Below are 15,596 nucleotides of genomic sequence, written 5' to 3'. Positions count from 1 at the left end.
CTGGGAATCAATTGTGATTTTAGGTCCTACATCCTTTTTCATAATCTTCTAATGAGTGTTCCAGGGGTTTGTCCTTTTGGAATTCATGTGACCTAACTGATAATTTGAAATAATCCTCTGGTAATATGGCATAGGGTCATTTAAGTGTATTCATTTATGACTGCAATGATTCTCACCAACTTAGAGGGTGAGCCACTCTAGTTGACAGGAAACTAGCCAAAAGGGTCCATGAGCAAAGAATTTTGACCTTGGTTGTCTTCTGAGTCTCTTTTGGTATGGATGCACAATGAACCAAGTTAGATGTTATTGATGGACTATGTCATCATGCCCCATACAAAATAAATATGTCCCAGAGTGACTGAATATGCACCATAGAATGAATATAAATATGTTCAAGAATTCTAAATAGCTGTACTTACAAATACTTGTACAGATTCTAGGCATTTATTACTGTCTTCATGCTCTAGGATTTATCAGCCAGGTTGCCATAGGGAAAACTGTGACAATGTTCCACTGATGGTAATTTCTGTCTTCCTTTAAATTAATTAGCCTTAATAATTTTGAATTTATTGAGGCATAAGTGATCCATTGATTGTTTTATAGGCCAAGGATGGGTAGATCTCACTTAAGAGTATTTTTCCCTCCTTTTCCTTTCCTTTAACCTAGGAAAAAGATCCTGGTTTGTTGGAAGATAAAAGCAGCTCATCATTGAAGAAGCTGTGTTTCCAGTGAGCTACTTGTTGGTGAGTATTGACCATGGGGATGATTTATAATCTAATGTATCAAGTATTTAAACCAGTGACTAGTTATGATTAAGCTACTATTTGTGGGCCATACATAATTAAAGCAACAGGTTTGGACAAAAGAGAATTATATCAAACATGATTTAATTATAGTGACTTATTCATTAGAGCCTAATTTCCAACAGTTGTCTGGACCCATTTCACCATATTAGATGTCACTTCATCTGCTCTCTAGCTAAGTAGTGGCTTAAAAATATTAATGTTCCTCTCCTGATTGCTAGGAGCATCTAGGTGTCATTCCATATATACAAGAATCCTCCATTGTAACAATGATGTTCACAGAAAAAGAAATGTTTAAGGGCAAGTTAATAAATGCCTTGACTGATAGCAGAAGGAAAAACTTCCATTCTATGAGGTTGGTAGGATGAAAGGAACACTGATTTGCCTCCTATATTATTCATTGAGCTTTAACGATAAGGTTATACAAACATTTCCCCCATCTTTAGACATAGTTTTTAAAAATCTGTGTACAGGGTAATTATGAGATTCTATACTTGTGAGCTTTCTCACACACTCATGGGTCTTGGTTAAAGAACTCAGGCTAATCAGATTTCAGAAAAATAACTGGGTAGGAACATGGCAACAGAACCTAGATTTTTATCCGATTTTGGAGTACTGCAGTCATTGCATAGAACTTCATAGAATGCATATCCCAAATGAAATATAGAAACTAATATTGTAACACCCTGAAAGAATATTTTCTGTGGGGTATTTGCCTTTGATGTTATCCCTGAAAGAATATTTTCTGTGGGGTATTTGCCTTTGATGTTATCCCTGAAAGAATATTTTCTGTGGGGTATTTGCCTTTGATGTTATCTATTAGTCATATATTTTGTCACACACAAAAGTAATGATTTTCATGTTGCCTTTTGTTATCTTATAAAGTATTTCCAAAAATACTGTTTTCCAGAAAAGTTACGTTGTTTATCAAACTTATTCCCCAAAACAACAAAACTAAAATGAAAATGCCCCCAAAATAAATTTTGAAGATCTACAATTTAACAATGGGAAAAGTTCAATATAATTTGTAATAAACTATTTAAAAAATAGAAAACAAGACCTCATTCAGAATAGTAACCACAAGCAGTTTGTGTTTGTTTGTTTTTTGTTTTTTTGTTTTGTTTCAACAGTGGCTGTCAATTAAATTCTTTCTTGTTGGGTGGTAGTATTTTCTGTCTAACAGGTCAAAGAAGGTTGATGACAGACAGAAAACTGGAGATAACCATGGGGTTTAGAAATGAGACAACCATGTCAGAGTTCACCTTGTTGGGGTTTCCTGCAGTCCAGCATCTGGGAAAGGTCCTCTTCCTGGTGCACCTGCTGGCATACCTAGCCTCAATCACAGGAAACATGTTTATAATCACCATCACCTGGACTGACCATCGCCTTCAAACACCTATGTACTTCTTTCTGAGCAGTTTCTCTTTCTGTGAATTCTGTTTCATCACCACAGTTATTCCTAAATTGCTGTCCATCTTTCTTTTAGGACAGCAAACAATTAATTTTACATCTTGTCTCACACAAGCCTTTTCTTTTTTATTTCTTGGGTCAACAATTTTCTTCCTCATGACTGTGATGTCCTTGGATCGATACCTGGCCATTTGCAAGCCTCTACACTACCCAACTATCATGAGCCTGAAGGTTTGTTTCCTTCTGGTGTTTTTCTGCTACACTTTGTCCTTCATTTTTATCACTGGTGTAATCCTGAAGGTTTCCCAGTTATCCTTTTGTGGCTCCAACATCATATCTCATTTCTTCTGTGACTTAGGCTCCTTAATCCATCTCTCCTGTTCTGAGACCAGATCTATTGAAATGCTGGCCTTTGGTATAGCTTTGTTTATCCTTTTAACATCCCTCATTATAACCATCATTGCACATAGCAACATAGTAGTCATAATCATGCGTCTTCCATCAGCCAAGGAGCGACAAAGAGCTTTCTCCACCTGCTCTTCTCACCTCTTGGTCCTCTCACTGATGTACAGCAGTTGTGTCTTCATATATGTAAAACCAAAGCAAGCGAGCAGGCTGGACTCCAACAAAGAGGCTGCTCTTGTGAACACAGTGGTGACCCCACTACTGAACCCTGTAATTTACACCCTGCGTAATAAACAGGTCCACCAGGCTCTGAGGGATGCTCTGTCCAGGGTGAAATTGCAGAAATAGGATCAGAGAGCTTTGTGGGGAAGCTAAATCTTGTTCATCTACTTCAACTTCCCACCATGGTGTAAGTCTCCTCTACTAGAATTCCTACATGTAGTGATCTAGCTTATGTGAACTTTCACCTAGATGGATGCTGCCTGATCTTGCAACTTCTTTAATTGTATAACGTTAGTTCCCTATATTGTGCTGAACAGTGTGTTCCTTACTGTTCTTCCCATTGGTCTTAAGTAAGTTCAATTCAGACAACATTTACGGTGAGGCTAACATGTACAAATCAAATCACTGATCTTCCACATCTGTGTGTTCTCTCTCTATACATTCAACTCATTGTAGATGGGAAATATTTGGAAAAAATTGCATGTGTGTATTGAATATGTACATCCTTTTGTCATTTTTTCCCTTAATACAGTATAACACTATGTGCATGTTATATTGTAGTATATAATAAATGGTATAAATAAATAGTATAAATTATCTAGAAATGATTTAAAGTATATGGAATATGTGAGCAGGTTATAAACAAATACTATGCTATTTTACTAAGGGACTTGAGCATCCATGGATTTTGATATTGACAGAGTTGCTGAAAACAATTCTCCATAGATATTGAGGGATATTGTAATACAAACCCCTTAAGCTAAAAGTGTTATCAGATTTAACAATTGATGTTCATGACTCAACCTTGAATTTTCTGATGCTTACAAAAAAATAGACACCCTTCTTTACCACTTTATTTATTCAAAGCAAGTTTTGAATTTAGAAGAAAATTGCTTATGAAAATCATAATATAATAGCCTTATGAAAATTATGGCAATTCAATGTTTCTGCTTACATAAATTAATCAGTGTAAGCTTATTAATTTATTTGGGTCTGTTGGTTTTAGAGCTGTAAATAGCTCAGTATATTTCAGTTGGTTGAGACTGGCACTTTTACTTTATCATCTTTCACCTTTAGCAAATGTTATCAATGTGAAAGACCCCTAGACCCTCAAATCCCCCGTCCAAAAGAGAACTAGCGTCACACTGGCTGCAAAAGCAAGAGGCAAGTTTATTAATACACAGGCGCCTGTGGGTGCACAGCAAAACCTCAGCCGAAGCTTTGGTGAGCTGGCACACCGGGCTTTGGGGTACAGATCTTTTATAGGGAAAAAGGAGTTATTTTCCACCTAGCACAATAACAGGTGTTTTTGAATCCAGCATACATGTCACTTAAAGGGTAAACTTGTTTTTCACTATGATAAACTTGTTTTTCACTATAGGTTCCCGAAAAACTCATAAATCTCACAGGTTTACATTTTGTTTCCTCCCTGTTCCCGCTTATGATCCCAGTTTGCTCAAGCATGTCCTGTGATGTGGGCAGGGTGCCCTTTCTAACAGGTCATGTAGTGAGCTCACCTGTTTACTGCATACTTTCTACTTTTCATAATCGGGCCTTAGGTTATGGGGCTGGGGTCCTTCAAATGAAATTTCTTTAACACGTTTTAATAACGAACAAAATGAAAAGTCTTTTAATTTGTGCTTTTGCTGGTACTTGATGTTTCAGTTGGTTGGAAGATAGGTGGTCTCAGTAACTCTCTTTTCTTCTTAGAGATATTTTCTCCTAACAAGATTTTAGAGGTGTCTTCCAGTATCTTTCAGGCTAAGCTAAATCCTGGTTGATATTTTATAGCCAATACTAAAAGAACTCATAATTAAAAATGTGTACAAGAAAATGTGTGCACTGATAATGTTGAGTTAAACTGAGTCAAGTACTGTTTGCACTTTCATTGAAGAAGTGGTTCTTTTCACTTCTGATTCCCCATGTTCATGTTATGTATTTGATTTTCTGTGTGTCTGATTTTGGTGTATATTTTCTTTTCCAGCTTGATTTCACAATTAATTATATTAAGGCATAACCTGACAAGAATTTTAGATTTTAAAGATTGTTGGCTGGGCTGAGAAGGCGTTCCAATTAGAGTGCTTTCTTAGAGTACATGAGGTGCTGGGTTCAATCCCCAGAACTACAAAAACAATCCACCTGTTGACTGATTTAAATGTTTACTTCAGAACTCTGAGCAGCAATCTAATAGACTAACAATCCAACTAGAGAAAGTTGCCATAAGAACCCATGCGGAGGGTCACTCATTTAAACCTTGCAGTGTGCACTTGTTATTAAACTATTGAAGACAGATTTAAAGATAGGTAGTTAGTGTAGTTAGGCAAATGGAGTCTAATAAAGAAAACGGAGTCCTGTCTGAGTCCAGGGAAACTAGAACAACACCTGGGAAATTGAAATGTTAATGTCCCTAAGGCCCTAGGCCATCCTAAAGAACTGTTAATGAAGCAGCTCCCAGTAAAACTGCTAGATGCTAATCAAACCACCCCAGACCCTTCCTGCCCAGATGGCTCCTCCTGGCCCCTTTGTTTCCTGCCTTTTGGCCTTCCCGCCTGCATCTCCCATCACTTTGCAAGATAGAGGGAAATAAAGGACAGGAATGTGGAAGAACAAAACAAGATCTTAGATATAAAAGAGAGAAGACTTCCCCTTTCCACAATTCCCCTTTCAGGCCCCCTTCTTCCTGGTGGTGGGAGGTGTCTTTTCTGCTATCCTTTAATAAAACCTTCCACTTTCCACTCTACTGCTTTGGCATGCTTCTCTAGTGTTATACTTCAGCATTCCAGGAAGCAAGAACTCCTCATGGTAAACGCCAGTAGGGCCACCTTTACCTGGGTATCACTCTGGGTCACAAAGATCATACATACTAGATCACACTCTTCTTTGTGAAATGTTGTGAAAGGCTAGACAGAATTCTGAGTGTAACCCATAGAGAGTATCCCAGTGAATAACTTGTTTCTCAAAGGGTGAGTTTTCCCTAATTTGCCCTATACAAAATTAAATGTTTAATTTTAGGATAACCGTAAATACACATACAGTTTTAAGAAATAATATAGAGATCTCATGTCACCTTTACCTAATTTCCTTCGATGGGAACAACTTACAACGTATAATAAAATATCCTAGCCAGGATATTGACACTGATAATGTCAAGACTAGAACATTTCCAACATGACAAAGATGCCTCCTGTTGATCTTTTATAGCCTTTTATGGTTATGCCACTTATCTCCTGCTGCAACTACTGTTCACCATTTCTGTAACTTTTCCATTTTAAGAAATAGGTATGTATATTTATATATTAAATAAAATGTATATATTAATGTGTATGTGTGCACATATATGTATGTATACACATATGAGAAGTAGTCTTTGGGGCTGGATTTTTCCACTTAGCATAATAATCTAATCTAGAGATTCATGCAAATTATTATGTTATCAATAGTTCATTCCTTTTTATTGCTGATGATTATCTTGCAGTATGTATGTACCATATTTTTAAAAAAGTTTGCCTGTAGAAGAACGTATGGGCAACTTTCAGTTTTTAGTTCTTCCAAGTAAAGTTCTGTAAAGGTTTTGTGTACAACTTTTTGTACAAAAATAAAATTTTATTGCCCTGGGATAAATGCCTAGGAATGTAATTATTGGGTCATACGACAGTTGTATGTTTAACTAACTAGCTGTTTTCTAACAAATTGTTAACTAACAAATTGTTTTCCAGAGCAACTGTGTCATTTTTCTCACCAGTGAATACATGAGAAATTCATTTTTTTTTGTATTCCTGTAAACATTTGACATTACTATTTTTTGTTCACTATGATTTAATATTAAATGTCCATTTTGTAGTAATGAATTCAATACTTTGTATACAATATCATGACAAAATTTCCAAACTATCATTTTTCTATAATTAAAAATTTTATTGAAATAAAATTTTCACAAGCAGTTGTGAAAAAATAGATCTGTATGTATTCCACCTGTTAAAAGCTGTAATTTAATATCACAATTCAGATATATTTTCATTTCAAAATTGTTATACAATGGAATAAATATGTAAATTTTGAGATTGACTTAAATAAAAGGACTCTCACAGAGAAAAGATTTTAATTTTGATAACATCAAATTTACCAATTTTTCTGTTTAAGCATCATGCTTGCATTTAACATTCACAGGTTAAAGAACATATAGGCTGATTCTGAGTTTGGGCTATTTCTCTCAGTCTAACAAAAAGTTTGTTGATTTTATTGATCTTTAATTTTTTGATTTGTTAAAAATCTAAACATTTTTTTCAGTACTACAGATCAACTCAGGGTCATTCTACCACTGGGCTACACCCCAAAAACTTTAAAAAACAACTTTTTTTGTTTGTTCTTTTTAGTTATACATGACAGTAGAATATATTTGACATATCATGCATACATGGAGTATAACTTCCCATTTTTCTGATTGTACATGATATGGAGTTACATTGGTCATGTATTCATATAAGAACATAGGAGATTAATGTCCAATTCATTTTACTGTCTTTCCTATTCCCATCCAAACCTTTTTAAAATTTATTTCTTTAGTTTTAAGACATGGTCTCACTAAATTGCCCAGGCTGGTCTCCAACTTGCAATCCTCCTGCCTCAGTTTCACAAATAACTGGGATTACAGGTGTTCAACACCACACCCATGTTGACCTTTCATTTCTGACCACAGTCTGATAATCTTTTTCCATTTAGAGAATCAGGGATTAACTAGCAAATTAGTACCCTGAATATATCCTAGTGGAACAGTATTGACTGGATGTCAGTCAATGGAAAGGATCTTCTCTCTGCATCTGTCTCAAGGAGGGTCCACAGAAAAGAGGTTTACTACTGGCCATGCTCACAAGTGCCCATTACTTATCCACCAATTTGTGATAGTCCTGATTTGACCAAATATTAGTCAGGCTTTACTCTACTTTATAGGCCTCTGAAACTTTGGCTTGTTCAAAGGACTGGGCAAACACTAGGTGTAGTACTGGTCAATCACAGTAGAAACATTTCCTACCAGAGCAAGAGACTAACAGAGCAAGCAATAAAAGAAAAACAGACACATTAAATGTTATTAAAAATTTTTAAATTGTGTTTCAAAGGACACAAGACAGTGAACATACATCTTATAAAATGTGAGGAAATATTTGCAAATCATGAATCTAAAAATAAATTTTTGCCTGTCATATACACCATTATACTTTATATGTTCTTTAGATAAAAGTTTCTTGCCAGATTTATGATAAAAGTTCTTTAAACATTTACAAATAAAAACAAAAAGACAAATAAGCAAATTTAAATGATTGAGAATTTTTTTTGGGGGGGGCTATTGTAAATGGGGTAGTTTTCCTCATTTTCCTTTCAGAGGATTTAAATAAAATACTTGGAAATCAATCTAACAAAAGAGGTGAAAGACCTCTACAAGGAAAACTACAGAATGCTAAAGAAAGAAATTAAATAATACCTTAGAAGATAGAAAGATCTCTCTTGTTCTTGGATAGGCAGAATTAATATTGTCAAAATGACTATACTACCAAAAGCACTATACAGATTTGATGCAATTCCAATTAAAATCCCAATGGCATTCCTCATAGCAATAAAAAAAAACACAGTCATAAAATTCATCTGGAAAAATAAGAGACCCAGAATAGCTAAAGTAATCCTTAGCAGGAAGAGTGAAGAAGTGACATCACTATACCAGACCTTAAACTATACTACAGAGCAATAGTAACAAAAACAGCATGGTATTGGCATCAAAATAGACTGGTAGACCAATGGTAGAGAATAGAGGACACAGAAACTAACCCGCATAATTACAGTTATTGTATATTACACAAAGGTGCCAAAAACATACATTAAAGAAAAGATAGCCTCTTCAATAAATGGTGCTGGGAAAACTGGAAATTCATATGCAATAAAATGAAATTAAACCCCTATCTCTCACCATGCACAAAACTGAACTCAAAGTGGTTCAAGGACCTAGGAATGAGGCCAGAGACACTGCACCCATTAAAAGAAAAAGTAGGCCCCAATCTCCATCATGTCAGATTAGGCCCCAGTTTCCTTAATAAGACTCCAATAGCACAAAAAAAAAAAATATATCAAGAATCAATAAATGAGATGGATTAAAACCAAAAAGCTTCTCCTCAGCAAAAGAAACAATCAATGATATGAAGAGAGAGCCTGCAGAGTGGGAACAAATTTTTACCACTCTTGAATCAGATAGAGCAATAATCTCTACGGAATATAAAGAACTCAAAAAGCTAAACAGTCCCCCACCCAAAAATAACCAAATTAATAAATGGTCCAAGGAATTGAACAGACACCTCTCAGAAGATGATATACGATCAATTAACAAATATATAAAAAATAGTTCAACACCTCTTATAATCAGAGAAATGCAAATAAAAACTTCTCTAAGATTTCATCTCACTCCAGTCTGAATGGCAGCTACTAAGAACACAAACAACAATAAATGTTGGCAAGGATGTGGGGGGAAAGGCACATTCATCATTGCTGGTAGAACTGCAAATTGGTGCAGCCAATCTGAAAAGCAGTATGGAGATTCCTTGGAAAACTGGGAATGGAACCACCATTTGACCCAGCTATCCCACTCCTTGGTCTATACCCAAAGAACTTAAAAACAGCATACTACAGGGACAGAGCCACAGCAATATTTATAGCAGCACAATTCACAATAACTAAACTGTGGAACCAACCTAGATGCCCTTCAAATAGATGAATGGGTAAAGAAAATGTGGCATATATACATAATGGAATATTATTCAGCAATAAAAGAGAATAAAATCATAGCATTTGCAGGAAAATGGATGGAGTTGAAGAAGATAATGCTAAGTGAAGTTAGCCAATCCCCAAAAAACAAATGCTGAATGTTTTCTGATATAAGAAAGCTGACTCATAGTGGGGAGGGGGAGCATGGGAGGATTAGATAAACTCTAGGGCAAAGGAGTGGAAAGGGAAAGGATGGGGCAAGAGAGTAAAAAAGATGTTGGAATGAGGTGGACATCATTACCCTGAGTACATGTATAAGACATAAATGGTGTGAAAATGTCCCGTCCGTCCAGCAGGACACATCAACGTGGGCAGCGAACCTAGATGGGGAGGAATGAAGGGACAAGAGACACAAAAAGTGACAGCAAGACAAAAGTTCTGATCAAGCTGCAAACTTTTATTGTTCACACAGGGGTATTTATGGGCTGGGGATGGGGAAGCTCTCTAATCAGCAATTGCTGGATGTGGGTGGATTTTGATCCTACAGACAAGTTAATGTTTTTCTGATAAGTTCTATTTTTGATCAACTGGAGTTTTTTTTTTTTTTCTTTTCAACATTGCAATGAGATTTCACCTGAGAAAGCTGCAAGGCCTTTACTATTATGTTATGTGTTACACATGTGTTATGTGTTGTATGTCGGTATGTCTGTATGTGTGTATGTCCATATATCCTGCAGTGATATGACAATTGACAGATGAGGAGCGCTCATGAAAAATTTAAAAATGGATCCAATTATCTCTGATTCACATGATTCAAATGGTTCAATTTAAATTGGGTAAACAGATAAAAGTAAAGATGTCTTTAAAATTAAGCTTATAAGTTTTTCTAGGTGTTCAAAAATAAAACCTAATAAAATGTTGATGTCTATGAAATAATCTGCTTAAATTCAAAAATTCACAAGTTTTGTTTCAAAATGTGAACAAAAGGAAGTTAACAGATAAATAGAGAAACTAGAAGGTTCTAGGTATAGATTTAATAGAGGGAAAATGTGTTTCTGGATAAGAGAGTCTATGTGACTAAGTAATCAAGAGGGTTAAGTAAGTGATAAAGAAGGTCTGTATAAGTTGCTTATAAGTGCAAGTTTTTGAGCAAGTAATCTTAAAAAAAATTATTAAACAGCTGGTCAAACAAATGCTGTTGTTTTAGAAAATTGTGCTATGTTATTTCTTTAAAAGCTAAACTTGGTTAATATAAAAACATCAATGTAATTATGGTGCTATTAATGTGTTCATATCTTCCAGGTATACAAGTCTGTAAGGTAGAAGCTTTAGAAAGAGCATTATATCAAGCTGGTGTTCTAAAATTGTATGGTAATTTTAGGCTTAAAAGAAAAACATGTTGAAAATTTATTTATATCATTTGTGTTCTATAACTGTACTTATTATCAATAAGTTATGTAAAGTTCCATGTTACTTTTTACACTGAGATACAATTTAAATGTATTTTTAAGTTAATGAGAGCCTAATCTATGTAAAGGTTTTATTGCAAAACACAAAAGTACTTTGCTACTTTTCTACAAAAGGTTAAAAGCTTTCAGCCTTTCTTTACTTCATGTTTTAGATGTGATATGATGTTGTGTTAGCTAATGTTCATGTGAAATTGAGCAACAATTTATGTAGACTTTGTAAAATGATGTCTAAAAAGCAAAGATCAGCTTCAGAACTATAGTATTTAAGATTTATGAAGAGCCCCGCCTTACTTGAGATAAGGCTCTATGTCCCATCTCGCTACATGTGAAGGTGACTATGAAAGAAGTAGGCCAGATTTCAGTACATTTAAAGTTGTGTCCAAAGGTTAGTTTTTGTCATGATTACCAGGATCTCAAACAGGGGATTATAATGTATAACTTTGCCAAAATTCAAGCTAGCTATTATATGAACTAAATGTTTTTACTCTTGATAATTTTATCTTGTAGTTTTCTTATAAATGGTTTAAAGATTGCCTGTTAATGTTTTGCAGAGGTACTGATTTAAGAATACACAACCTGGGTTAATTTAAGATAATGAGTTATCACCTACAGGAGAGAGATAGACATTAAAGCCCAGTACTCTTAATATAAGGCTGTTAACTTATTTGCTAGATGTTTAAGATTAAGTTTTAAAATTAAAGATTTGGCTCTTGCCCTCTGAGTCAGTCTGAATCAGGGAATAGGGAGGGGACTTCTCCAAAGGGCTCTGCAACTCTAGGCCACATAACCTCCCGATCAGGGAGATTAATGAGACCAGTGGAGGACAGGAAGCCAGTCAGTGCATTTGCTGTGAAGAGTAGGGTCATCAGAGAAGGGAAGCCCCCTGATGCTTCAAAGGGAAGCTGTATGGTCAAGCAAGGCCTGGACCCATCCTAGCGCAAATGGCACTAGCAGAACTGAGAAGCTGCTGTGAGTTCCCCGAGGACTCCCAGGGAAACTCAGCTGACTATTAACAATAGATAGAAACAGAAGTCAGTTTGACTTGCTTTATCTTAAACACTTAGCAAAGACAGTTAAAGCCAAAACATAGCTGTTCCTGGACATTTTAAATGATAATAATAGTTAAATGTAACCTCCAAAAATAAGTAAACTGGAGGCTGCAAAAGAGATTCTTAGGTAGGAATGCCTGATAACTATCAAAAGGAACTGCCAGAGTAGTTTTAGCTTAAGGCCTTTATTTCTAACCAACACAGATAGGCTTACTGTTTGCTAATATGGCTATCCATCCCTAAGTAACAGAACTAAAGATTTCTCTATTAGACACAGAGGTCATACTAGTAAAAGAATTTTGCAAGATCAGATGACATTAAATTATTAAACTGTGTCTTAGGGGAAGGACATCTATAACCCTAAAAGTTAAATGTTATGTTTACAATCCTGGTAACTGGGGATGTTAAAGCCTGGTGAGGGAACTTATGTACAGTGACATGTTCCAGCTGCTGCAACACTTATTCAGTACTCATGGTTTTTGTTTCTCTCATAGAAGTACCCATCCCCAGATGACACCTGTTTTTCCCCAACCAGACCTCAAATGGAACTGACTTCTAAAAGGGAACTCATGTCCCCCATGTTGTCATCCCCCCTGTCATCGATCCCCCTCATGTTAGACACCCCTTTTCAGCCTGAAGCAGCCAGAACGAGCCATCACCCCTTCTCACCCCTTCTCCTTACAGCAATAAAGTTTCTAAAATTAGGGGAAATAAAGCCAGAAATGGTTAGGCAGTGTAGATAGGTAAATCAAGTCAGGTTGGATCTAGGAGGCCAATTTTAAGTAAGTTTGGGAAGTTGAAGACTGTCCCCTGAGGATTACTGTTTACCAAGATGTAGAGCCTGCCCAAATAGGCCCACAACTGAGGGAACCATGATTGGTTCCCAAGTTTCCAGACAAAGGGGGGAATGAAAAAACAGCCTCTACCTCAGAGCAAAGCCTGTCCAAGGAAGGGACATGACCTTTGTCCTTGGAAAAACCCACAGAGCATTCCTAGGCACATTCCCACCCTGCTAAGTTGTTTATCTACAAATAACAGGAGAGATCTGCTGCGCCAGGTGTCCCTGACTCAGTCAGGCTAGGTGGAGATCCATAGCAACCCCCTAGCAGCCACCAAGCAGCATGAGACAGGGAAATACCTGGGATGCTAGATGACCCTCCCAGTATTTTATGGTGGTTGATAACATATTGGGAAACCATGTAGTTCAGCACGTACACCCCTCTTGGCTCAAACCAATCAGTTCAAACCAATACCCCTTTTGTTCTGATCAATCACCCCTACCCAACTTGTTCCTGCCAGTGAATGTGCTAATCATGTTTTAGAGTTGTCATTTGATTTTCCATCGGTGTGTGATGATTTGCTATGATGTGTGTGAAGTCCCTGCCCTCTCCAAAAAATGTATAAAAATGCTGCAAACCCTGGGCTCGGAGCCGCTCAGCATCACCAGTTGCTGTGTGTGCACGCAGAGGACTGAGCTAGCTCGCAATAAACACCTCTTTGCTGCTTACATCGATCTTGGGTCTCTGGTGGTCTTTGGGGGTCCTGAATCCAAGCATAACAGAATGCCAGAAGTTTTATTCCCATCTACTTGTAACTTTGTACTTGTTGACCAGTCTCTAGATCCTCCCACTCCCCCTACCCTCCCTGGGCTCTGCTAATCACTATTTATTCACTATTTCTATGAGATCAACATTTTCAGATTCCATATATGAGTGAAATCATAGGGTTTCTGTGTCTGGCCTATTTATATAATGTTCTCTAGTTTTAATCACATTGTGGAAAATGACCAGATTTTATCTTTTTAAGTGGTGAATACTATTTCATCATATATAAGTACCACAGTTTCTCTATTCATTCTTCTGTTGATGGACACAGGATGATTTAATATCTTGGATACTGTAAACATTGCCTTAATAAACATGAGAGTGCAGATACCTCTTAAACATACTGATTTTGTTTCCTTTGGGTATTCTAGTGGTTCTGGTCCATCATTTGATAGTTCTATTAATTTTTTGAGGAAGCTTTTTCATAATAGCTATTCCAATTAACATTCCCACCAACAATGCATTAGTGTTACCTTCCCTCCATAATCCTTGATAGCACTTATCATTTTTGTCTTTTTAATAATTAGCCATTCTAACAGGAGTAAGGTGATATTTCATTGTGCTTTTGATTTGCATTTCCCTGATGACTAGTTGAGGTTGAGCAGTTTTCCATATACCTGTTATCCATTTGCCTGTCTTTTCTAACACTAGAATAATTTTAGTGTTAATTCAAGTAGAATGTATTGTTCAGGAAACCATGGAATTCTAAGAGTAAAGCCATGGTTATTTCAATATAATGTAATTTATTTTCATTTATGAAGTCACAGACACTATGAAATGAATGAGATTAAAAAAGTAATAACAATATCAATAATTATAATCATAGCTAGTATGATGTGAACTGGATACAATGGATATGGATACAATGTTTCAACTATAGATGTAATTATAATTCTCTAGTGGAGTCTATAATTATGATTAAATAAATGTCTGTCCATTCTATAATTTTAGTCTAAACTTTCAAGGTGTTTTTGTTATTGAGATTTTAAGACACTTATATACAGAAGTTTAAAAATCATACCCAGAGGAGAAAAAGCACACTTGCATAATAGAAAATTTCAAAGACCATATGTTTAACAAATCAAATGAGGCAAAAAAAAAAAAAGAAATTAAACAAGAAAATTTGAAAGTAAGAAATTGAAGAAATGATGAGCAAAATCAAAGATAATTTTTACTATTTTAACAATGTAGAATAAATTATAACTAAGTGTGACTACGTCTTCAGTGGTATGTGAACAGACATATAAGCCAAAGAGCTAATATATAAGGGAACATCCAGATCTTCAGATTTGTGTGCATTTTTGTTTTTCAAATTCCAACTTCTTTTTCTTTCTATACAAAATATTTATCTAGCCAAGGTTTATCAAGATTAGAACATAAATTCAAATCAGAGCATAGTCCATTATGTTACATTAATCCAAATTAAATTAATTAATCTTCAATAATGTCATCTTCTACTTAAAACAGAAATACTTTAGGAAGTGAAAGGAGGGGAAGGCAGAGGATGTGGGGATAAGAAAGATAGTAGAATGAAACAGACATTACTACTTTATGTATGTAAGTGACTGTCTGAATATGATCCTACAATATGTATACTCAGAAAAATGAGAAATTATATCTCATCTATGTATGATATATCAAAGTAAATAAGTGCATTCTATTGTCATGTATAACTAATTTAAAAAAATAAAATAATTTTATAAAACCACTTTAACTTTAGATTGGTACAGTTTTCCCATATGATTTTTAAAATTTTTTTTCAGTTATATGTGACAGTAGAATCCATTTTTATATAATTATGCAAGCAAGGAATGTAGCTTATTCTAGTTAGGACTCCTTTCTTGTGGATGTACATTTGCCTGTTTTTAAATTGGGTTATTTGGGTTTTTT

The 15,596-nt window shown here is 35.5% G+C and overlaps 1 protein-coding gene across 1 annotated transcript; it reads left to right on the top strand.

Moving 5' to 3' along the window:
* Positions 1–2,027: 2,027 nt before the first annotated feature.
* Positions 2,028–2,966, top strand: LOC308634749 (olfactory receptor 6C75-like; the record flags this gene model as incomplete). Its single annotated transcript, XM_081268805.1, has 1 exon — positions 2,028–2,966. One exon carries the CDS (start codon positions 2,028–2,030, stop codon positions 2,964–2,966), a length of 939 nt encoding a protein of 312 aa, XP_081124931.1.
* Between the last annotated feature and the right edge of the window lie 12,630 nt (positions 2,967–15,596).

This window comes from Spermophilus citellus (assembly GCF_964194105.1).
Source record: "Spermophilus citellus genome assembly, chromosome: 15".
NCBI classification, from domain to species: domain Eukaryota; kingdom Metazoa; phylum Chordata; class Mammalia; order Rodentia; family Sciuridae; genus Spermophilus; species Spermophilus citellus.
This window is presented reverse-complemented; position numbering and strand designations above follow the sequence as displayed.